The sequence below is a fragment of the Colletotrichum phormii genome (assembly GCF_030913505.1).
Source record: "Colletotrichum phormii strain CBS 102054 chromosome Unknown BDP81scaffold_1, whole genome shotgun sequence".
In the NCBI taxonomy this organism is placed as follows: domain Eukaryota; kingdom Fungi; phylum Ascomycota; class Sordariomycetes; order Glomerellales; family Glomerellaceae; genus Colletotrichum; species Colletotrichum phormii.
The window spans coordinates 1,278,129-1,298,818 of NW_026851443.1; the positions used below are offsets into that span (position 1 = coordinate 1,278,129).

General features: G+C 54.0%; 6 protein-coding genes across 6 annotated transcripts; all 6 read right to left on the reverse strand.

Annotated features, from left to right (window-relative positions):
- Nucleotides 1-1,491: 1,491 nt before the first annotated feature.
- On the reverse strand, nt 1,492-3,941 carry BDP81DRAFT_412841 (LPXTG-domain-containing protein). The gene is made up of 3 exons (XM_060589243.1): nt 3,177-3,941; nt 2,869-3,120; nt 1,492-2,810 (listed from the first exon to the last, which is right to left on the reverse strand). The coding sequence occupies exons 1-3, from the start codon at nt 3,457-3,459 to the stop codon at nt 1,762-1,764; spliced, it is 1,584 nt and encodes a 527-aa protein (XP_060451569.1). The 5' UTR covers nt 3,460-3,941; the 3' UTR covers nt 1,492-1,761.
- Nucleotides 3,942-5,806: 1,865 nt separating this feature from the next.
- On the reverse strand, nt 5,807-6,829 carry BDP81DRAFT_456491 (family 43 glycosyl hydrolase; the record flags this gene model as incomplete). Its single annotated transcript, XM_060593176.1, has 1 exon — nt 5,807-6,829. One exon carries the CDS (start codon nt 6,827-6,829, stop codon nt 5,807-5,809), a length of 1,023 nt encoding a protein of 340 aa, XP_060451570.1.
- A 2,171-nt stretch (nt 6,830-9,000) lies between these two features.
- Nucleotides 9,001-11,935, reverse strand: BDP81DRAFT_412843 (trub family pseudouridylate synthase). The gene is made up of 12 exons (XM_060589244.1): nt 11,724-11,935; nt 11,528-11,640; nt 11,414-11,457; nt 10,843-10,889; nt 10,774-10,789; nt 10,584-10,705; nt 10,421-10,524; nt 10,293-10,364; nt 10,020-10,235; nt 9,847-9,901; nt 9,686-9,790; nt 9,001-9,628 (listed from the first exon to the last, which is right to left on the reverse strand). Exons 1-12 carry the CDS (start codon nt 11,839-11,841, stop codon nt 9,183-9,185), a joined length of 1,458 nt encoding a protein of 485 aa, XP_060451571.1. The 5' UTR covers nt 11,842-11,935; the 3' UTR covers nt 9,001-9,182.
- Nucleotides 11,936-12,501: 566 nt separating this feature from the next.
- Nucleotides 12,502-13,935, reverse strand: BDP81DRAFT_388453 (uncharacterized protein; the record flags this gene model as incomplete). The annotated part of the gene is made up of 4 exons (XM_060587126.1): nt 12,502-13,289; nt 13,340-13,491; nt 13,544-13,625; nt 13,680-13,935. The coding sequence occupies 4 exons, from the start codon at nt 13,933-13,935 to the stop codon at nt 12,502-12,504; spliced, it is 1,278 nt and encodes a 425-aa protein (XP_060451572.1).
- A 1,754-nt stretch (nt 13,936-15,689) lies between these two features.
- BDP81DRAFT_388454 (uncharacterized protein) lies at nt 15,690-16,289 on the reverse strand (the record flags this gene model as incomplete). The annotated part of the gene is made up of 1 exon (XM_060587127.1): nt 15,690-16,289. The coding sequence occupies one exon, from the start codon at nt 16,287-16,289 to the stop codon at nt 15,690-15,692; it is 600 nt and encodes a 199-aa protein (XP_060451573.1).
- A 1,222-nt stretch (nt 16,290-17,511) lies between these two features.
- Nucleotides 17,512-19,221, reverse strand: BDP81DRAFT_401597 (carbon-nitrogen hydrolase; the record flags this gene model as incomplete). Its single annotated transcript, XM_060588812.1, has 5 exons — nt 18,778-19,221; nt 18,327-18,653; nt 18,256-18,268; nt 17,726-18,204; nt 17,512-17,687 (listed from the first exon to the last, which is right to left on the reverse strand). Exons 1-5 carry the CDS (start codon nt 18,911-18,913, stop codon nt 17,512-17,514), a joined length of 1,131 nt encoding a protein of 376 aa, XP_060451574.1. The 5' UTR covers nt 18,914-19,221.
- Nucleotides 19,222-20,690: the final 1,469 nt, after the last annotated feature.

Here is a 20,690-nt window from a genome sequence, read left to right on the forward strand (position 1 = left end):
AGGCAAGACCTCCTCAAGCTCCACCCGTGAAGCAGCGGTCCAAACAGGATGTTATGGCCGACTTTGCGAAGTGGTTCGTTACCGGCGACAACGGGTTGATGCAAGAGTTCGAGAAATACATCATCGAGCAAATTGTCTCAAATGCCTTTGGGCAGTATCACAGGGAGGAAGAAGAAAGGAAAAGAAGGGAGGAGGAGGAGAGGGACCTGGCAGAAGCACGGAAGTTCCAGGTCTACAACCTATCTGTCAAGTACTTCTATCGATGGAAGGAAATTGCTAGAAACCTTCGCCTCACCAAACTTCGCAGACAAGAGAGGGAGGAGTACCGAAGATTTCAGCGTGAACAGCGGGAGGAGGAGATTAGACAGAGGAAGAAGGCGGCTAAAGTTGCCGAGGCGAAGAAAAGGGCTTTGGAGAAGAATGGTTTCGACCCTGTGGAGGAATTCAGAGAGCTCCTTCAGCTCAGGAAAGACGGCACACAAGCCGACCTCCAAGCAGAGGCGGAGGCTTTGCTAGCAACCGGCATCCTGTCAGGCATCTCGGACGAACAACTCGCAGCCGCCCATGTCATGCGGCCCCCACCGACGATGGAGACGCTTGCGGCGAACACGCCACTACCTCGATCCCGCTCTTCAACGGCCTTATCGCAGTCAACTACGGGCACCAAGCCCCGCGGCGCGAAAACACGGGCCATACGGGAAGAGTTTGGCAAGAGCACTACGAACTTCCGACGATCGCTGCCTCCCATGTCAGCCCACTCCTCGTCGTCACGACTGTCTTCAGAGCCGCAGAAGCGCGTTAGCAAAGTGTCTGATCGCTGGCGTCTGAAGGCGATGGGACTCGTTACGATGCCCGACGGATCAGCGCTGCCGGAGTCCATCGCAAACGAGATGCGGTACAACGGGAAACGATATGCAGGGCTCGGGTCATTCGGCTTGGACGGCACCGAGCGACGCCGGAGCGTCTCTGCCGATCTCAACCACGCTGCCGAGGCCCGATTACGCTTTTCACAGTCGCTTAACGGTGGCAGTAGCATTGCCGCCGTGCCGCAAGTCAACGGGACCTCACCGCTTAGTAAGAGGAAACGGGCTCTCGACGACGACAACGAGATTGCGGTCGCGGATGAAACCACGCGCGTCAAGAAGCGACCGTCGAGCAATGCGGAGATTGATAGGATACTCCGGGAAGCGAGGGAGAATCTGGAGTCATTGAGGAGTTCGAGGATCGAGCTTGACGAAGGGGCGGATTGGTTTAGGGGACAGAACGAGATGATGCACGCGGAGGAGGCGAGCCGGGCTAGCTCGCCGTGGGGGAAAAGCGGTCATCGGTGATGGGGGGACATTGAGGAAAGGAATGGGAGGTACGATATGCATCAGCATTGGCGTTTTTTCCACGGATATTTTCTTGGGCGTGGAGTATGAAGGGTCCTTTCTTTTTTCCTAAAGTAGTTCTCGTCTTTGCAAAGGTACAAAAAACAATACGGGCTACGAATACCCATAGAAGAGACTTGTTTGGAATATTATGATTCGTGTACGATGAATAGTGCATGCATGGCCATGGGAGTGACTTGATCAGATGAAGTGAGGCGTCTGTATGGGATTGGTATTATTGTCTGGTATTGGGTATGATGAACCTCGTGTTCCGGTGCCCGCTTACTCCGTCATATTGTAAATTTACTCCAAAACGCCACTCGCTACCGACCGTGACTTGTAACAAATGAAACCACAAAAAGAGCCCATTAGATAGGATTAGACATGACAACTATCTCTTCTTGGGCGGAGGCGGCGGCGGAAATGCCACCTGGATCTTGTAGCTCTCTACGGGGCTGCCTCCCAGCGAGGTAATCCTCTTTGGCAACGGCCGCGCCAAATCCCGCACGATGCCGGGGATAGTCTTGGGCGCATCCGATGCCAACGGGGGCGGCGGCGACGACTCGGTGTGGATGTGCCGATTATGCGCAGGCGCGGGCCAGCCGGCCTGGCTTAGCAAGGGGCTCGCCGTCGTGCCCGAGGTCGGGGAGGCATACGTGTTGGTGTTTGCAGACGGGCTGAAGGTCGCGGCTTGGCCCATTGACGGGGTCGAGAAGCCGTGCTCTGAGGGGACGTAGGGTCTGAAGGAGAGGAGGGGCGCCGCGGAGGTGGTTGACGTGGGGGTGGCGTACTCGTCTTGTGGAGAGGCCATGTTGTATTTCGGGGAGTGTGCTTTTACGGGGATGATGGGGAGGCTTGTTGTGATGTTTGCGAGGGTGAGGGGTTCCTTTTGGGTGGGTTTCTTGTCTGTGTAGGGGATGTGGTCTCCGGCTGTGAAGGAGGAGATGGAGTTGTGCGGCATCCAGAGACTGGGTTTTGATACGGGGCTGGGGGACATGTCTTGCTGTTGGTGTTGATTCTGCTGCATGGACTCGTAGTGATACTTCTCGTTTTGCGCCTCTTCTTCTTCTACGGAGAAGAAGTTTGGTTGTTTCGGTGTGAGATGCGTCTGGCAACGGAAGGAGAGGGATGAGGCCGGGCGATGGCCCTTTGCGCGGCGAGAGAGCTCTGGGTTGATGCCGCGGCCTTCTCTGCGCGCTCTGCGCTTGCGGCACTGGATAAAGGTGCAGCCGGCAGCCAGGAGGAGTGCCACGATGGCTCCGATGACGATTCCCACGATGGCTGTCATGGGAAGGGTGTGAGTTTCAGCTTTGTCGGCATCTGCTGCATCCTTTGGGTCGACGACGGTGATGATGCCCTTTGTGAAGACGGTGTCGTTGAGGCCGACTAGCGTGCCTGGGTTTGGTCTCTGCTGGCAGCCAGCTCCGAGAGCAACGAGGTCTGTGGAGGATGTTAGAGGTGTGCCTACGGGAGAACTCTTGACCAAGATATTACTTACAGTTTGAGAGGTAGTAATGTTCACCACCCGCTCTTACACATGACAAGCACTTGTCGTAGGCTGAGCCGAGCATGGCACCGCCATCCGCGTCGCAGTATGCGTACTGTGATGACTTTATCGGGTCCAGTTCACCATCCGTGAGAGCAGCCTCCAACGCGCCGCATGCCGTAGATGTTTGGCAGGGGTTGGAGCCCACGCCGGTGGCATTGGGGTACCCAAAGATGCAATAGTCGAAAGAGTATCTCATGTTGTCTGGTGGTGTCGGTCAGTGCCTCTGATCCTCAACTGTGATTGGACTCTTGACTTACACAGAAACCAGTCTTGGTCGTTCTCATTGCCCTGAACAAAGGTGCTGTCCTGGAGACAGCTCAAACACTGCTGGTATTTCTGTCCAGCGGCCCCTGACTTGTAATCGTCATCCACACAAGTGATGTCCTTGCCCTTGGTGTTGGACGAGTTGGGGTCCGAGGCATCGAGGCCGTTGGAGTCCAGACAGAAGGACGCACATGGCGAATTAGGCGTGACTTGAAGTGCCGATACACAGGCTGGTACGATTGTGGTGAGGAGAAGGAGGGCGGATCGAGCGGCCATTGTGGGATGCGGCCGGGTTGGCAGGGATTAAGGAGTGTAGTCGAAGTAAAGCAGAGCAAAGACTCCAGAGCCTTGCAAACTGTAATTAGGTAAACGATAGTAAAAGAGACAGTTGATATCTCGAAAGATGGGATTAGATATTGCCCAGTGTAAGCCAAGAACACAAACGAAACAATTTCACACAAACAGTCGGAATAAGCTCAACAAGAAGTAAGTGCCTCTCAAGTCAAGGTGGGAGAGCAAGGTGATATATCTCGCAGAAAACGCTGATCCCATCTCCACCATTCACTCGAGCAGGGGGCGGGGGGGCCATATGCAGATGCAGGAACAGGATGGTCTGGAATGGTACGGTGATGGTCTGGCGTCGCCTGCAGCTCGCAGGGCCCATGGGATAGGATCCCGAATGTATGGGGAAAAGAAGCTACGAGGTAGCAAGCATTTGGCAAACGAAGCCAGATAGAGTAGAGAGCGGCGTCCCAAGCCGGAGACGGGCCCGTCGTCCTGCCGCCCATCTGCTCGACCACGGTTCGAGATGGGTGTCGGCGTCGGCAGAGGGTGTGGTGATGTCGGATCGAGGCGGCCAATGATGGGCCAGCGCAGGTTCCCGAGGTTTACTGTTATTGAAGTGATGGAGGGGAGCGGGGGAAGGGGGAAGGGGGAACAACACTCTGGACCCGAGCAGTCACGCAGAACTGTGTCCTACATAGACGCCGTTTGCCGACAATGTGAGAAGAGTATGTGTCTCCCCCGTTGGAAAAGCTCGTCAGGTGAACAGGCGATGAGGAAGACGGCAGAGCGCTAAAGACTTCCCAGCACTTGCAGGACGGTGTGCGGCGCGACAACCTCAGGGCGGCAGCTTGTTGGTCTGCCGCGATGTGTATTTGGTTAGCGGCCGCTGGACGATGCGCCATCTCTCCATCTGCCCCCAATGTGGTGGTGCAAGCGATCGATAGTGTGGTTTTTCCCCTTGCCCGCGAGTGTGCTTGTGCCTGTGCCTGGCGTTGGTGGGATGCATTGTGCAATGTTAGTGATCACGGCGGGCGGCTGCGAGAGATGCATGCACCCTTGGGCCTTGGAGAGATTGGGGGGCAGGAATGTGAGGAATCATTGTGCCAATGGGAACACGGCGTTTGTAGATTGATCTGGTTGGTCTGGCCTGGTCTGGTCTGTTGGAGTGTTGGAAGCGTTGGAAGTGTGAGTGACAGTCAGCAGTAGCCCGGCGCTTACCTGAGTGCCTGAGTCCCCGAGCCCCCCCCCCCCCCCCGCCCCCCAACGTGCCAACCAAAGGCGTGCCTGCCATGGCAGTTGGTCATTGTTGGTTCCTTCCATCGGGGCATTAGGGTTCTCCACTTAAAGCCGTGAGCTCGGCCCAGCCGATTCCCACTGCGGGACCCAAGTGGGGTTCGGCCAAGGTACCGCGGTACTTGGCTTGTCGCTCGTTGGCGATCAGTTCTGGGTCTCGTCTTCTGTCAGACTGTCTCTCCCTTTTCCATCCTTGGCCCCGTCAGCCTTCAGCCACAATACACACACCCCAGTCGCAATGCCTTTATCATCCAAATCCCGGCCTGTCTACGGATACCTGTCGAGAGTTCCCTTTTTGGTTTTCAACCCTTTTACCAGACGTCTGCTATTAGGGGGGGAGGAATTAAGCAATGCTGCACCAAACTCCGCATGGGTTCCCTGCTGGCAAGTGCTGGCATGAGCTTCTTTTCTTCGGACTTGTTCACCGGTGCCTTGCAAACTCTTTCGTTACCTTGTCTTGTCTTACTGAGCCGAACTTTTTTGGTCTTACATCTGAAAGATTGTCACTTTTTGCATCATTCAGGTGTTCGAACGTTTGGCTCAATACGGATTCATAGGAGTTCGTGATTCGTATATCTCACCAAAACTAGAAACTAAAGAAAACCCCAATATCTTGTATTCTCGTCCTTGATTCCCGATTCTCCCGTCATCGTGCGACGTTGCTTCCGTCCATTCCGACTATCTGGTGTGGTGTTACCTCCTTTCTCTTGTTCTCTCTCTCCCTCTCTCATGTCTCGCTCTCTTCTCGTTTGTCTCATAAAACGGGTGTGTGTTCAAAGCTCCAGTCGCTATGTTGATGTATCCAAACGCCCGCAGATGAGAAGAAACACCCCCCAAAAAACAAAAATCCAAACCCGGATTAGACTTCCGGCTGTGCATTCTTTGCGTCGCTGAATATGTCCAAACGCTTTTTCCCTTCGCGCGGCTGTTGGTCCCCAACGAACCAAAAACCAGCATGCATCAAATATGATTACTGTTGTCATTAATCGCCTCCCCTCTCTCTTTCCAAGTCTCTCCATCTCTCTCTTGTTTCATGCCTTTTCTCTCAACTGATGATGACATCTCTGCCGGTAACCGAATACGTCGTCTGATACATGCACCGCTGAGGCGCCGTCTCGGGACAGTTACCGTGAAACAGCATCTGCCCGCCCCCAGCAACGCTCGTCGCGCCGCCCGGCGCCGTGAGGTTGAAGTCGCCCGTCTTGAGCAGCATCCTCGATGGCCGCTGGTACGGGCCCTTGATGTTCCTGCTCGTCGCGTAGTTGACGTTGTAATTGTCCGAGTTGAAGCAGAAGCTGCTAAAGAACAGAATATACAGCCCGTCCTCGGTGCGCACCAGGTCCGGCGCTTCGACTAAGGGGCCGTCAGCCGCCGTCCGGCTGAGGATCTGCACCGGGTCGCCGACTTTGCTGATGCCGTCCGCCTCGACTTCCTGGAGCATGATGGGCGTGTCCACGAGCGGCTCGACGCCGTTGTTACAGTCGCCTCCGTTGCCGACGTTGTTGCCGTCCACCTTGTACACCACGTAGCGCTTCTTGGTCGGCTCGTCGTAGTAGCCCGCGGCGTCGATGGCGCCCCCTTGGTCAAAGGGACACACCCACGGCTCCGACGTCGGCTTGTAGGGCCCCGTGACGATGTCAGAGATGCCCACGCCGATGCAGTGCCGTCCGCCGCCATCCTTGACCTCGCCAGAGTAGTACATGATGAAGCTGCCGTTGTCGAGTCTCCTCACGTCAGGCGCCCAGGTGTTGGATCCCGTGGCCCAGCCGACGTTGGGGAGGGCGTCGTTGTCGAGGAGTTCCCATGATCCGGAGATCTGCGAGGCTTTGGCGACCTGGATGTTCTTGCCGTTGCCGTTGGTTGCGAAGGAGTACCAGAGCCCGTCATCACCCTGGACGAGGGCCGGGTCTGGGAAGTCGGTGTTGATCTTGGGCGTGAGGACCTTGTCTTGTCTGCCGACGACGTAGAGAGCGTCTACTGGTGCGCCGAGGACGGTTTGGAAAGCTCCTAGACTGAAGACGCCTGCTGCGAGTAGGGCATATTGCCGTAGTGATATTGTTGAAAGCATTGTAACTGTGTATCTCTCTGTCTCTCTCTTACTCTCTCTCGCTCTGGGGTATAATAGATATTGACAATTATGTATAAGAGGGGGTGTGTGATATAAAAAAGACACACGCAAAGGTGCAAAAACAGATGTTGAACTAGACCAAAAGACTTGACGTCCAAGAACAAGATAGTCTTTCTGGCCGATGAAAAGGGGTCTTTCTGCGTATGAAGGTTTCTGGGGTGTTTGTACTCTTTGAGGGAAGAAATTGGAACAGGTCTATTAGAATCCAATTACTGAGTACACATTACTTTCCATAAGCAAAGTGCTGCCGTCATGAGTGTCATAGCGAACTTCGAGAAGGAAAACGGTTTCGAGGATCGTGCGGACGAAGGGCCCTTCTTGTAGTCAAACAAAACACAAGCACATACACAATACAGCTCACAGCTTACACCCCGAAGAAGAGACTGACAAGTTTGATGCGTGCGCGAGTGTGTGTGTGTGTGTGGGTGGGTAGGCGTGTGTAAGAGGACGAACCCCCCTCCCCTTCCCTCCCCTTTGCCGGAAACAATGTACATTTGGGAAATCTTTTTCCTTGCTCTCCAGCTTTTCCAGGTATCAGCAGGGCTCATGCGGGAATGAGATTATCACTGCAAATGCGTGTGGAGAGAGAGAGATGTTGAGCTGGAGCAAGTAGCAGGAGTAGGATAACCTCTCACGGCTTGTGGTGGGCTCTGTTCCATGGCACGTCAAAGCAGATGATGCTTGAAACAGGTGGGCCGGGGGGGCGTGTGTGTGGTCGAAGTGCGTGGCAGCTTCTCTCACCTCACTCCTCGACCGGATACCCGAAGCTAGAACCTCTCAAGTTTCTTCCCTAGTTTTCCCTGCTTAGAATCCTCCTACTTGGGAAATCAATTTTTACACTCTTAGGGCTGGGCACGCGTCAGATTGGCAGCCACGGGGTGGTCAGATAGCAGGAATCCTCTTAGGCTTCCAGCCCACGAAAATCCACGAAAATCCAATAGTAGTTCTCTAGTTCTCACTCAGTCTGTACGTACATCTTTTCTCCTAATCCTCGTATATTTTACTGCCCAAGATCGGAGAAAAAAAAAAGAAGGATTTACATGGCATGCATAGGATTCCGGCACCCGTCTTCCGCCCCTTCCTCTAAAGCGCAGCCACATAAGAGCTACCTTAGTATAGAGTTAATCCTTGTTGTCCCGTCGTCATGGGCAGTAAAGGAGGCTCTTGGGGTTGGGTTCACCGTTCAGACCACGGTGCCACGGGGATGTACTTTGGTTGACCGGGATGACGGTAGTGGCTCTTTTTCCCTTCCCAAGACGATGGACGGTGACCGGGGGTTGGATGGGTAGGCAATGTAGGTCCACGGGGAGATCTTCCACTGGCGGTGTCGGCCCCGCTGATCGGGCATGGGCGAAGCAGGGCGTGAGGGATGAGGCGCAACAGGACCCGGCATTTATTGATCCTGGAGACGGGGGGGGGGGGGCACGGGGGCACGGGGGCTGTGAAGGGGGAAGTGATGTGCATCCATACCTACCAGTCCTGGCAGTCCATACTTGGCCCATACACGTGCCTAGAAGCCTCCAAGACGTCGAGGTCGAGGAGCGAGACGAAAAAGATGGAAAAAAAAAGGCGGGGGTGACGTGCTGCCACGAGTGCCATCTCAGGGGAGCATTGAGAGGATCCGCACCTCCAGTAATTATACCCGGTCACGGTATTCTTGGTTGCATTATACCCAATTCTACGAGGCATCAAGGAGGGTCAGTGGCAGTTGCTGCTGTTTCCTTGGTTGGCCAAGGCATGTGGTCTGAGACATGCTTGGTGACAATGCTTCCTTGTACGTTTTTCCCTTCACAGTTGATAGGGTAGGGAACCCGTCTTCGGACGAAGGACGGAACACGTATATTGGCGCTGTTTATGACTGAGATTCCAAACAAAACTCGTTCGGACGAGATCCACGTTGGTTCGGGACCCGAACTGTGCTGCAGTCTGAAATCCCGCCGGGATGCTGCCGGGAGTACGTAAGTCCCTACCCAGCGTTTTGCGTGTGCTTCCGTTTCAACACCTCTGCTCAACAACTCCTGGAATGTTTGCGATAACGTCGAGACAGTGACAGCCTGGTTAAAACGTGAACTGATGCGACAGTAGTAGTCGTCACTTTTGCTTTCCGTATAGGACCTATCTACTCCTATCCAGCCAGTCCCGCACTATGTTCAGAGAGAGAGAGAGAGAGAGAAATTCAGAGCCAAACGCCACTTGCCAAAGCCATTTTTTTATGATACAACAGCCAACCACCGACCATTGCCAACAAACACATGGTATCTTAGCCAATCGAGGTGAGGAAACTCGCAGGAGCTTACTCGCTGTCGTCATCGTCGTCAGCACCACCCTTGGCTGCCTTCTTCGCGGCCTTGGCCGCCTTCTTCTCAGCCTTCCGACGCTTGCGCTCCGCCTTCTCGTCGGGTGTCTCGCCCTCGTGCTTCTTGCGTTTCTTGGACTCGCCATCATCCTCGGCGTTGGCAGGGGTGACTGCGACGGGAGTAGCTGTCGTAGACTCCACCGCCTTTTGGGGAGTGGCCGGAGCCGCCGATGCAGCAGGAGCCTCACCAGCAGGAGCTCCGAAGTCCTTGTACTCCGACACCCACTTGGCGGGAGTGGCCTCGTTGGGGCGGCCGTACTTGTCGAGCTTGCCATCGGCCTTCATCTTCTTCTTCTCCGAGGCGAGGGGACCGAGGCCCCATCTTCTGGGGTACAGGTCGCGCTCCATGATGCATCTCTTGACCTTGGCAACAACGCCGTGATCTGCTTTTCCATTAGTCCGAGAGTCATAAGGTTGCAATGGGAAGAGAGAAATCTTACCGCATGTCGACATCTCGACGGTGGACATCTGGGCAATGCCGAGGGCGATGGCCTCACCCTTGGTGGTCATGAGAACAACCTCATCGTGAACCTCAATTTCGGACTCTAAAAAGCGGATCAGCATGTCAATCATATGTGACATCGTGGGGTTGACAACTCACCGTATCTCAGAAGACCGGGAAGCATAAGTTTAGCACCGTAGCAGACAGCGTTGACCTGTGAGGTACGTCAATATCAGATGCAAAGGCGATTCATGTGTCGACGACTGAGACATTACCCACAAGGTCGCATCGACCGTGAGGGGTTTGGAGAGGGGTTGCAATGGATGACTTACAGCGCTGTCCTTGACCACAATACGCTTGTAGCTAGTGAGGAGAGTCTCCAGGGGAGAGATGACCTTGCGCAGGTAAGACTCATCCCTGGTGTTGTCCATGGTCCACTGAGCATCAAGCACATCGTGCAGAGTAACCATCTCCTTGCTCTCGCCCATGGCACCAGAGCGCACTCTGCGGAGCTCCTGCATGTGGCCACCAACACCCAACAACAGACCCTAATCCATGTAAGCAATCAGAACAAGACTGAAGGAACAACATTCAATGTGACGTACGAGATGGACGCAGAGGGTACGGATGTAGGTTCCAGCTTCGCAAGAAACCCAGAAGACACCGAGGTGGCGATCCTGTGATTGAGACACGGTCAGCAGTCGTTTCCCAATGTTGGATTAGATCGACGTACATTGTCGAACTCGATGAGCTTGCTCTCGTGAATGGTACGGATACGCAGCTGACGCTTGACGGCAGAGATCAAAGGAGGGCGCTGGAAGAGGGCACCAGTCAAAGCTGCATCGCGAGTCAGAATACTTTCAGCAGTTGCAACGGGGTTGTTTATGTCAACTCACTCTCGAGAGCGCGGGCGAACTGGACCTTGCCGCCGGGCAGCTTGTCGTGAAGGCGGATGACGGCAACATACTCCTTACCAGCAGACTGCTGGGACTTGACGAGTCTGGTGGCACGGTCGACGCTGTAGAATTCGTCAGTTGCAATTCTCTCATGGAACGCTCCATTGGATTTCGGTGGGTTGCTGCTCACCAAACAATCAAGCAACCTGAGAAAGTTAGCAAAACACGTTCGAGACAGTTATGTGGGAACGCAACTCACCAGTGACCTTGGGATCAAGGGTACCGCTGTGACCGGTCTTCTCAACGCTGCACAACAGAAAAACATGGTTAGCGATGTTTTCTCGACAAAACTCAGAATGTTCTGAAAGATAAGCGAATGCCCCTCGAAATCGTTCGATCGTATGTGTTCCCGGTTGACAGACGGCAACGGCAGCATCCGCAGTCCCAAGACGTCGCAGTCTCATGGTGGTCCGGGCAATCGAGTTCCGACGATTTCCTTGCGAGGCATGTCTCTCCATGGCAATTCGCATCTTTCTCAACATGACATGCCGGCCAATATTGCCATGTTTCCGTGAAGGTCATGAACATCAGCTCGCAAGGTCGTTGGAAGTTTTCCACCAGGAAGTCCCTGACCGCACCATGTGGAACCATCTGCAAAATGCGTCTGTCGCCGTCGGAACTCGCTAACCAGGTACCGCCATTGATGCCCAATTTTCGTGCAGAGCATTGCCGTAGAGAAATTCGTCTTCGATGTCGGAGGCTAATCGTACGATCGGGCGCGGGGCATTGCTTTCACAAATACAAAAACGAGGGGATTGGGAATTGCATACCGAAGGATACGCTTGACCCAAGCGACGACCTCGTGGGAACTGGGCTTTTCAATAGTTAGCATATCGCACACCGAGACATATCGCGACATATCGCGACTATACGAGAAGACATACGTTGGAGGGCTTGTCAAGGTTGATGACACCGGAAGAGATGTACGACTTGATGTCTCTCTTCAGAGGGCTGCATCCTGCCGGGATGGGGGTGAAGTGACCCGTCCGGACGAGAACTGCAAGAAGCCTGGTCAGTCGTTTGTTTGTGATGATGTAGACGAGCGGTCGCTCCAAGTCCAAGAAGAGGGAGAAAACTTGCGCTTGTCGTAGTTCTTGAGCAACAGAGGCCAGCTGCTCGTGTCCAGGTGAGGGACAGAGGACTGAGGCTTGATGGCGAACTCCTCCTCCTCGCCGTGCTTGACAATTTCCATGGCCATTGTTTCCGAACTGTACCGAACCGACAAAGGCGTGTCAGGTGCAATGGGTGTCTGACGTTGGCTCGTGAACGTCGGAATGGAAGGTCTCGTGGTGTTGGAGGACTTGAAGCTTCCCAATCCAAATTTTTTTTCTCTGGCTGTGGGGTGGAAGCTGCCAAAAAAATCCGTCGGGACCCACAATGTGGCGCGGTGTTGCCATTGAGCAAACGCGATTGGTCATGCTAAAAAACACCTAGCCACACAGCGGACGCGCCTTGCACCGTTCCGCCTTCCTCAACCAGGGACCAGCCGTCTTGCAAGAAAACTTGGAAGGAAAGAAGGGCAAAAGAAGCGGCTTGTTATCGTTATCAACCACAGTCCACAAGGGAAATGGGACGAATGACGACAGGCTCAACTTGAGAATCATAATCACAGAAAGCAAGCATACTGTTGTTCATCTCTTGTTCATCTTGTTGTTCACTATTGAATTACAGGTATGACGATATCTCACGTTCATTGCCAGTAGGCCTACTCTGTAATTGAGCCGATGTTATTCAATCGGTATCTCCAACTCCGAACTCCCGCTAAGTAGCAAACATCTGGCCTTTATCGAAGGAATGACAGCTGCGCCAGCTCGACTTTGAAAAAAATTGCATTATATTCCAAATATCCCATCGCCGATCAAATGTACCTCCTCCTAAATTCTTCTTCAGTCATCCCGTGGTACGCCGCTGGGTTGTGTTCTGCGTATGTCGGATGTGCTGGGTGTTGAAGGACTGGCGGGCTGGGATGCCTCTGCCGCGCCTCCCAATCGCCGTCGACTTCTCTCAGCTCATAGGCCTCGGGTTTCCCCTTACCCTTATCCTCAGGCCAATCGTGCTGCGCATCGTCGCCTCCGAAAGCCAGGCCGATCTCCTGCTGTTGACTGCTTGGGGCTGCTTGGTTGGCCGGCCACTGCATATGTGGCGCTTCAGTACCGCTGACCGGACTGTTGTACTGGGATGAGTACGGCGAAAAGTATCTCGGAAACGCGTTCTCTCCCTGCGGGCTCATTGGCGAGTCATCGTAGGTCCGTGGGAATACCTGGCTCTGTGGCGTGTCATCCCAGCTTCGCAGCGGACGCTGGCTCAGTGGTGTGCCGTTGAGACCGGCAAGATTCAGCGGCGATGGCCATCCGGACGGGCCCTTCTGCCTCATCTCGAGTTGCTTAAGGTACGCCCTACGTCTCCTCTTGCCGTTCCATACGATGCAGAAGCCAGCCATGGCAAGAAGGAGGACTGCGCCTCCGATAGCGATGCCGACAATGCCGCCTAGACTGATGGGTCCCTTGTTGTAGTTTGAAACATATGTGTTGGTAGGTGTCGGCTCAGTGATGTTGACACGAGTCTTCGAGAAGGGGGAGCCATCTACAGAAACCGTGGTACCAGGTACCGGCTTCTGTTCGCATCCGGCATCCAAGATGGTGATAACTAGCAGCTTGTCAGTCGGACTTCAAGACCATGGCCTTTGCGGTACATACAGTTGGTCAGGTAGTTGTTGTTTCCTGCGCGAAGACATGCTGAACAACTGGCGACCTGGTTATGGTCCCATACATCGCAGTACTCATACTCGGTAGCATTGGATGCCAAGTCATTGTACTTGATGGCATTTTGCAACGGCTCACACGCAGTCCTAATCGGAGGTTTAGCAGGCGAACTTTGCAGCACTTCAGCGGTAGACAAACCTTGTTAGACACGGGCTTGAACCGACGTCCGGGTTATCTGGGTAGCCGAAGACGCAATAAGAAACGGCATATCTGAGGTTATCTGCAGATGTGTATGTGAGTACCAAGTCATGGTCGAAGAAGCATATGCACTTACACAATGCCCATTGCGTATCTGTCTCGTTGGTGCTGGTCGCAAAGTCACTGCTCAACTCGCAAGATATGCACTGCTGATATACAGAGCCAGCCGCGCTGCTGGAGTACGAATGTTCGTCGCAAACAACGTCATTCTTGGTCGTCGAGTCGAGTACGTTGCCGCATAGTGTCTCGCAAGGTGAACCATCAGCCACGTGGATTGCAGACACCCGGCCGAGCCAGAGACCGGCCACAAGTGCGCCTGTCGTTACTCTCATGTTGGGAAAGACGAAGCGAATGCCGGCTTTTGGGAGTGTGTATGCGTGTGTTTCTTTTCGCTAAATACGTTCTACAATGCGATCACCGCGGAAGGGCGATTCACTGCAACGCGCAGGGCAATTTACCGGGCTTGAAGTCGAATGCTGAGGGGCGAGGGTCCGCTGGTGTCACATTCCGGCGTGAAGTGGATTTCGCAGCCCAGATCCGGAGGAGACTGAAGCAAAAACTGAGCGCCGGGTGGGAAGCTTGAGATTTGTATGTTCTGGGCGGAGCCGCGATCCGACGTTCTCGAGGAGGTTCTTCACGATGTGACGACTAGTCACAGCAACACCGAAGCCATGCGAAATCAAGCCTCATATGTGTTTCGGTGTTTGCGAGAGAGAAGTTGGTTACGGTTGTGATTGTGACGAGGGGCGCAGGCTTCTGCATTCTCATCACCTCGTTGGTTCTACTCCGTACTGGTGCGTGTGATTGGGGTCCCAGAAGAATTGGGGTGGCACGGAGGTCAGCACACCTTGGGGATGAGCCATTAGGCCTCTGGGTCGGTCTCCTCGACCACCAGGCCGGTGAACAGCACGCAACCTGCCTCGAAGGGTAAGCTGAAAGGGCCTCGTTGGTTGTGGCCAAGAACCAACCCCAATGGTCTGCAATAACACACCGCCGCCCGTCGGCCAAACGTTGTTGGTGAACGCGGGGGCGGATTGCTGCGAGAGATACAGATCTGCTTGCTTTCTCTCTCTCTCTCTCTCTCTCGTTGCTTCGTAGCGCCGAGGTGGACGGTGGCGTGCAGACTGATGGTCGGCCCCAGCCACTCAGAATGCAACAACCCTGGATGGGCGATGGAGCTAAGATGCAAGAATCCCTGTCCGATTTCACACTTCAGCAACCTCGTTCGGGGCGCGGGAACCCCTCTCCGTTGGGTGATTGGTCGTCGAGCATGTTTGTCTGCTGGCGAAAGAGACCCGTTGGACGGCCTAGCGCCCTGAAAGCAAAGGAATCAAGGCGTTCCTGGCTCCCGTGGTTGGTGATATGCAACGGGGCACTCAATCAATTGAGCCTCGACTTTGATGATCGCGGGCTTAGCAGGTCGTCAATATGAAAGCCAGGCAAACAGGATAGACCTACGGAGAGTGCACCACGGCCATCTCACGATTATCGACTCAATACCGCCGCCTAGCGGAAACACCCGACCTCGAATCCTTCGAGATGCAAGTCAAGCGCGGTTGCCCCCTCTAAACGCCCTAAGGGTTTACTCTGAGGTAAATCCTTTGAATTCTTCCCCCCTGTATTGGCAAGCGCCAACTGCATTGAGGCACATCGACGAGATGACGATGGTGTTGTACATCTTCGTGTATCTTGGCAGGAGATATCGATATCGACAGATCACACATGCTCTCGGTGTCTGCTTGTGGGTGCCAGCATCTTATGTCCAAACATCAATGAATTTTCCATGTGCTCAAAAGAATCCGAAAGGCTTCAGAGGCAAAAAAAGGGAAGTACATGTAAAGAATGCTACGTCGACCTGTACCCGGAAAACCAATATCAACGTGCACACCATCCGTCCCAAGCCCACTTCGTCCATCTTATCATGTCGACGTTGCACCCTTGTCGATCTATTCATTATGCATTGATATCCTTTCTTGCAGATGATAGAACTTCGCCCCTGGCAAAGAGGTCCAAACTCCCCGCTTTCCTAGAGAAAATTGAATAAAAAAAACATAATGGCATGAGCCACGCCTCTGGTTGGAGGCATCTATGCTGCTACGACTTGCGGCCCATCTGCTGTTGGGCCGACATTTCTATCGGTGCAAATCAAATCGGAAAAATCACCCGACAAGTCCGAGAAACCCTTCCCCCCAACGCCGAAAGACTCAACGTCACGAATGATGACCATGGCACGTGGAGTCTTGGGTTCGAACAGTGGTGTAGATGGCGATCGGCCGGAACTTGATATCGTCTCAATCGTCTCGGCCAAGGAGGTTGCGTCGCTGACTTTGGGGAATGTGGTGGCGGAGAACTCAAGATCGCTGTCTACTTTGCTGTCCGATGCGGCAACAGCGCATTCAGTAACATGTGGTGCCGCCGGGGACGACGCGGATCGACCCGATATCAGACCTGGAGACAGTCTATGTTCCGAAGACGTCAAAGTAGACCCCGGAACGGATCCCGTAGAGTGCCGTCCGTGAACAGGGCAGTTGGGGCAAACAATAGCCTCCACCCTCTCGAAGTTGGGCTCGTAGGCCGGAGAGCTGATGGGAGGCTTGGATGCGATCGAACTTGCTCTGTCACGTTCAATGCGGACTATCTCGTCCGATGCCTGCTCTACTGAAAGAGAGGGATCGTGAGGTGACATCTTTGGCGGCGAGAACTTCGCACCAGGTTGTCGGCCGCGGCTAGCCGCACGGGAAGCCGGACGTGGCCCGACTTGTCCTCCACTCATCGAGGCTCTGGAAGAAGGACGAGCATTTCGTAGGTTATCACGCTCAGCTTCTGTTATCGAACCGGTTCTTGCGCGGTTGTTCATTCGGGACATCGGGCGGTGATGCTGGGTGTTCTGAGTGTCCGGCAGTGCTGAGAGCGATCGTCGATTGTACTCGTCCTGGTAAATACTCGGACTGGCCGCAATCAGGATGGACGAGAGATGCTCACTTGGGCGGCTCCTGCTGCAGTTGCGAGACTTCGGGGAGGACGGCCGATCTGGCTGGGGAGTCTCGGTTCTCGTTTCCTCTGACTGGGCTCGATTCCTTGACTCTGCCCTTTGCGAGATAGACCCCAGCTGTTGCGAAACTTGTTCACGATGAGCCAAAGCGGACTCAGACCGATCTAGCATTCTTGTTCGACTGGCGTTGCGTGACTTTGGCGATGAAGGCCGAGCTGGTGTGGCAGAGTCACCCCTGGAGACCCCTTTTCTCTGACCCTCGCCTTTTGAGCTGTTTGAATCTCCAGATCGTGTCTTGCTAGAATGGCGTGCCTTCGAGCTCTGAGATGGGGCACGTTTCCGCTCACTCGAAGGCTGATCACCGGCCTTTTTCGACTTCGCACTACCAGCAGTGGCTACTGTGCGCATGGAGTTTGAGGAGTGCGCGCGAGCAGTTGGCTCGTTCTGAGTGAAAGGAGGGAAGTGGAAAGTTTGTGTTCTGGTGTTATCAGGCTCTGCGACTCCAGTCCGACCCTTTGACTCCATCGGAGTTTTCAAGAGTGTCTCAGAAGGTCGCCAGAAATAGCGAGGCTCCAATGGTGACTGGTCGTCGAACGGGGTGATGGGAGTGAAGGGCATCTGCGTTATTGAGACGCTGCCGCCGTAAATTTTCAAGTTCTTGTCCACAGCGCGATTGCTTGTAGGATATCCACTCAAGGGAGCACCGCTATGGGGATAAGGTGTGCTGTCTTCAGGCGGACGAGGGTTTGAGGTGATCGACTGGTTGGAGAGAACCGACTGGACAGAGCGAGTGGACTGGCTGCTCTGAGGAACTGGACTTCCGGATTGCCATGGCTCGAGGGGAGGCGACTGTGGGATGATCAATTTTGGCCTAATTGCCATGGGCGTTGGGCTCGGTGCAGTTGGCGTCGGGAGATTAGAATCCGTGGACTTCGCTGAGATGCCTCGAAAGTGAACTCCGGCGGAGGAGTCGGTAGGTGGTATTTGGATCCTCGCTGGCGGCGACTTCGTTTGCTTTGACGCTGGCAATCTCTTTGGCGACTGATGAGAAGAGGCGGAAACAGAAGCCGGTTTGGTCGGGGGTGACGTTGGCTGGGTTGGAGTGTGCGAGGAAAAGCCTTGCTTCGTACTCTTTGACGCATTTGCCGCTGGTGTTGAGGGATTGTTTCCGGACTGTTGCAACTCGGAGTGTACGGCAGATGGCCTCTCGGGCTCTGGACGGTATACCAGCTTCGCATACGGCGCATTATTGGTATCAATGACCAGGAGTTCCTTTTCGCCACGGCCGAGGAGTCCGTAGATCTTAACCTCGCCACCCTGGATCCCAATGACTGCACTCGTGCCTGCGTATACTGCATCATCCTCATTACCAGTGCGATTGCAGAAGACGACAATGATCTCCTCCTCATTCTCTGATCGAATCAGAGGTTCCAGACGAGTAACCCAGTACGTCAACGTGTCCATGTCTGGTTCATTTGGCATCCGACTGAACAGACGACCATCTTCCCGAGTCATCCACGCCATCGAAATGATAACCAAGTTTGAATCATATTCGAGGATGTGGAAAGCGAACTCAAACGCATGCCACGGGGCTTGGAACTTGTAAGGGCTGTTCAAAGGTCAGTACAACACTCGTTATCAGCTATAGAATCAAGCTTACTTCAGATCCATGCCTGCAATTCGTGTTGGTTAGCGAGAGCTTTTCAAGCACGAAGCAAGATGTGCACTTACAGATGCCGATGGAGGTGTTTCCAAGTCCGGGGATCCAACCCTCATAAAACCCTCTGTTACCCTCGAGTGCCCATGTCTCATCAGTGTAGTAGAGGAAGCTTTTCCGGTAGTTTGCGATCGTTTCTCCATCTCCGTTGACTACAATAGCAGAGTTGTAGTATTCAGGGCCAGTAGGCCACTGGTTCGAAACATCGACCTTCTCGGGATATCCAACGACGACATTGCAGTTGTACTTGAGGGCTGTGGTTCGAGCCCACAAGGAAGTGATACCGGAGCCTGATGGCTCGAGAAAGGGCGAAATGTGCTGCAACGACTTGAAGTTGTATCCTGGAGAATGTCAGTGTCAGGATAGACAATGCGCTTGGTTCGGCCATTGTAAAAGAAATGCAAGAGCAGCCCACTAATCGACACTGCATACAAAGAAACCCCAGATTGAGGCGGTAAAGCTCACCCGAGAAAGCCAGCTCAGGCAGTACAAGAAGATCGAGATCGTCCGTATCCGCCTTGCTCAAAACAGAGTCGGCACGGTTGAGATTATTGTCGATATCGCCCACTTGGGGAGCGAACTGAAGGCAGCCTATCCTCATCTTCGGTTGGTGTCAACGGCGAGTACGACAGGTGGACGAACAAGTCAAATGCCTCGTGTCCAAAGACCCTTCGACCGGTCGCACGGCTCGTCGCAACGGAAGTTAATGAGGAAAGTTTGTATAACGGATACATTCAAGAGACGACGAGTTCGCGATGCCGGAAGAGTGTAGGATCGAGGAACGGGGCACGCCGAGGAAAGAAAGGTTAGTGTACACTAATTCAGGTAAATCTCGTGGGCGACGACAGTTATTTGGAGGGCGGGGGAATTAGGAGTGAGCGACCAGGGAGACAACTCGCAATGCAACAGACTGGCTCAGCAGGACCATGGGGTAAGGCGCCGAGATGGGTGGAAGTGCGTGCCTCCTGAGCCTCCAGCCAATAGTTAAAGTGCGTTGGTGGTGATGAAGCTCAGCCAACAGGATAACGACGTTTGCCGCTGTCCGCGAACAAGGATCTGTAGGAGCCACTTACAAGCTGCATCTGCTCGTCACTATACAACCGGTCGCCCGCAGAGGCACGCAAGCACGGATCATCACTAAGTATCTTCTGCCACCCCACCATATTAGCCCCATGAAGCGACCTGAACTTGCCTCTCTTCGGAATGTATCTAACCTCCTTGGGTAAGCGTACTGTCGCCAATCCCTCCAACGGTGTCTATCCCCTTGCGTTTGCCCAATGGCAACAACCTCGCACTCCAAATCCCATGCTCATAACGATAGACCAAGCACCAACAGCATGAAGGACTTCAGACTCCCATTGGTAGTCTCTTATGCGGGCTGTGAGAGCATGCGACGATGTCCCGCCATTCTCGGCCAGTGCTCCGTCGGGCATCCTCTTCCATGGCCCAACTGTATCTGTACAGTACTGAAAGGTAAGGAGAGAGAGAGAGACGTCCGTCCCCCGCCACAGCCCTACCAAAGTTGCATCTGGTTGTGTTCACCTGCCTTCTGTCTTTGTGGAAAACAGTCACGATGCAGCTGGTAGGATCCCTCAGCCTTCCCATCAAACCTTTGATCCAGCCTTGTGGTGATTATATGTCACCAGCACCGTAGGACATGGTCTTTGTTTGTGACACAGGTTGTCTAAAAAGCCAAATAATCGTACATCGTATCTTATACAGTGCCTCCTTACGGACGAGAAGAGCAAGACGGGAGAGGTAACCGCGGTGTAAGACCGGAAGCGAGTGATCTGCAGACTGAGGACTGCAGATGCACGAGACCGGTTTGCTGCCGCTGGGGCTGCGAGTTGTCCACCGACCAAGCCCAGGGGGGCTGTCAACGCTGAGCCTTGGTCACGCCCGTCGCGTGATTTTTCTGTTTCCCGCCTCATTAAATCCGGGGCCCGCCTAAACGCCCTAAACGGTCAACCAACTCTTCCCGGCCGCAAGTCACTTGAGAGATGTTGCCTCTGCCGATCCCAGGAAGCGTAGCCGATGGTTGGACAAGAGCCGCTTCCGAATCTATGGTATCGGTGAAGAAGCCATACAGGGTCCCATTCGCCCAATACGCGGGCTAGTCAGCTACATCATCACTCCTACATAGCGTTGCAGTCTCTGGCCAACGTGCCAACCTCTCATTGAAGAAGGCAGCGCGTAGCTCGGCCAGTCAGAGAGGGACCCGGGTGCGCTACCCGGGTTCACTTTTGCAAACGGCTACTGGGCAGTGAATCTGCGCAATATAACGGTCCGGAAAACTCTTGTGAGTAAGTCCGCACTTTCAGCGTTTAATAGAGGCTCTGTCCTCTCTTCTGCGATTACCCACGAAGTAATAATGCGAA

Excerpts from the sequence above, each read along its gene's own strand:
- BDP81DRAFT_412841 (XM_060589243.1), bottom strand. The coding sequence starts at position 3,459 with ATGGCCGCTCGATCCGCCCTCCTTCTCCTCACCACAATCGTACCAGCC. Across the intron at positions 3,121-3,176 it reads CGACCAAGACTGGTTTCTGT|ACAACATGAGATACTCTTTC; the intron begins GTAAGTCAAGAG and ends CGACACCACCAG. Across the intron at positions 2,811-2,868 it reads ACATTACTACCTCTCAAACT|ACCTCGTTGCTCTCGGAGCT; the intron begins GTAAGTAATATC and ends CATCCTCCACAG.
- BDP81DRAFT_412843 (XM_060589244.1), bottom strand. The coding sequence starts at position 11,841 with ATGGCCATGGAAATTGTCAAGCACGGCGAGGAGGAGGAGTTCGCCATC. Across the intron at positions 11,458-11,527 it reads ACCTTGACAAGCCCTCCAAC|CCCAGTTCCCACGAGGTCGT; the intron begins GTATGTCTTCTC and ends ACTATTGAAAAG. Across the intron at positions 9,902-10,019 it reads TTGTGGTCAAGGACAGCGCT|GTCAACGCTGTCTGCTACGG; the intron begins GTAAGTCATCCA and ends CGTACCTCACAG.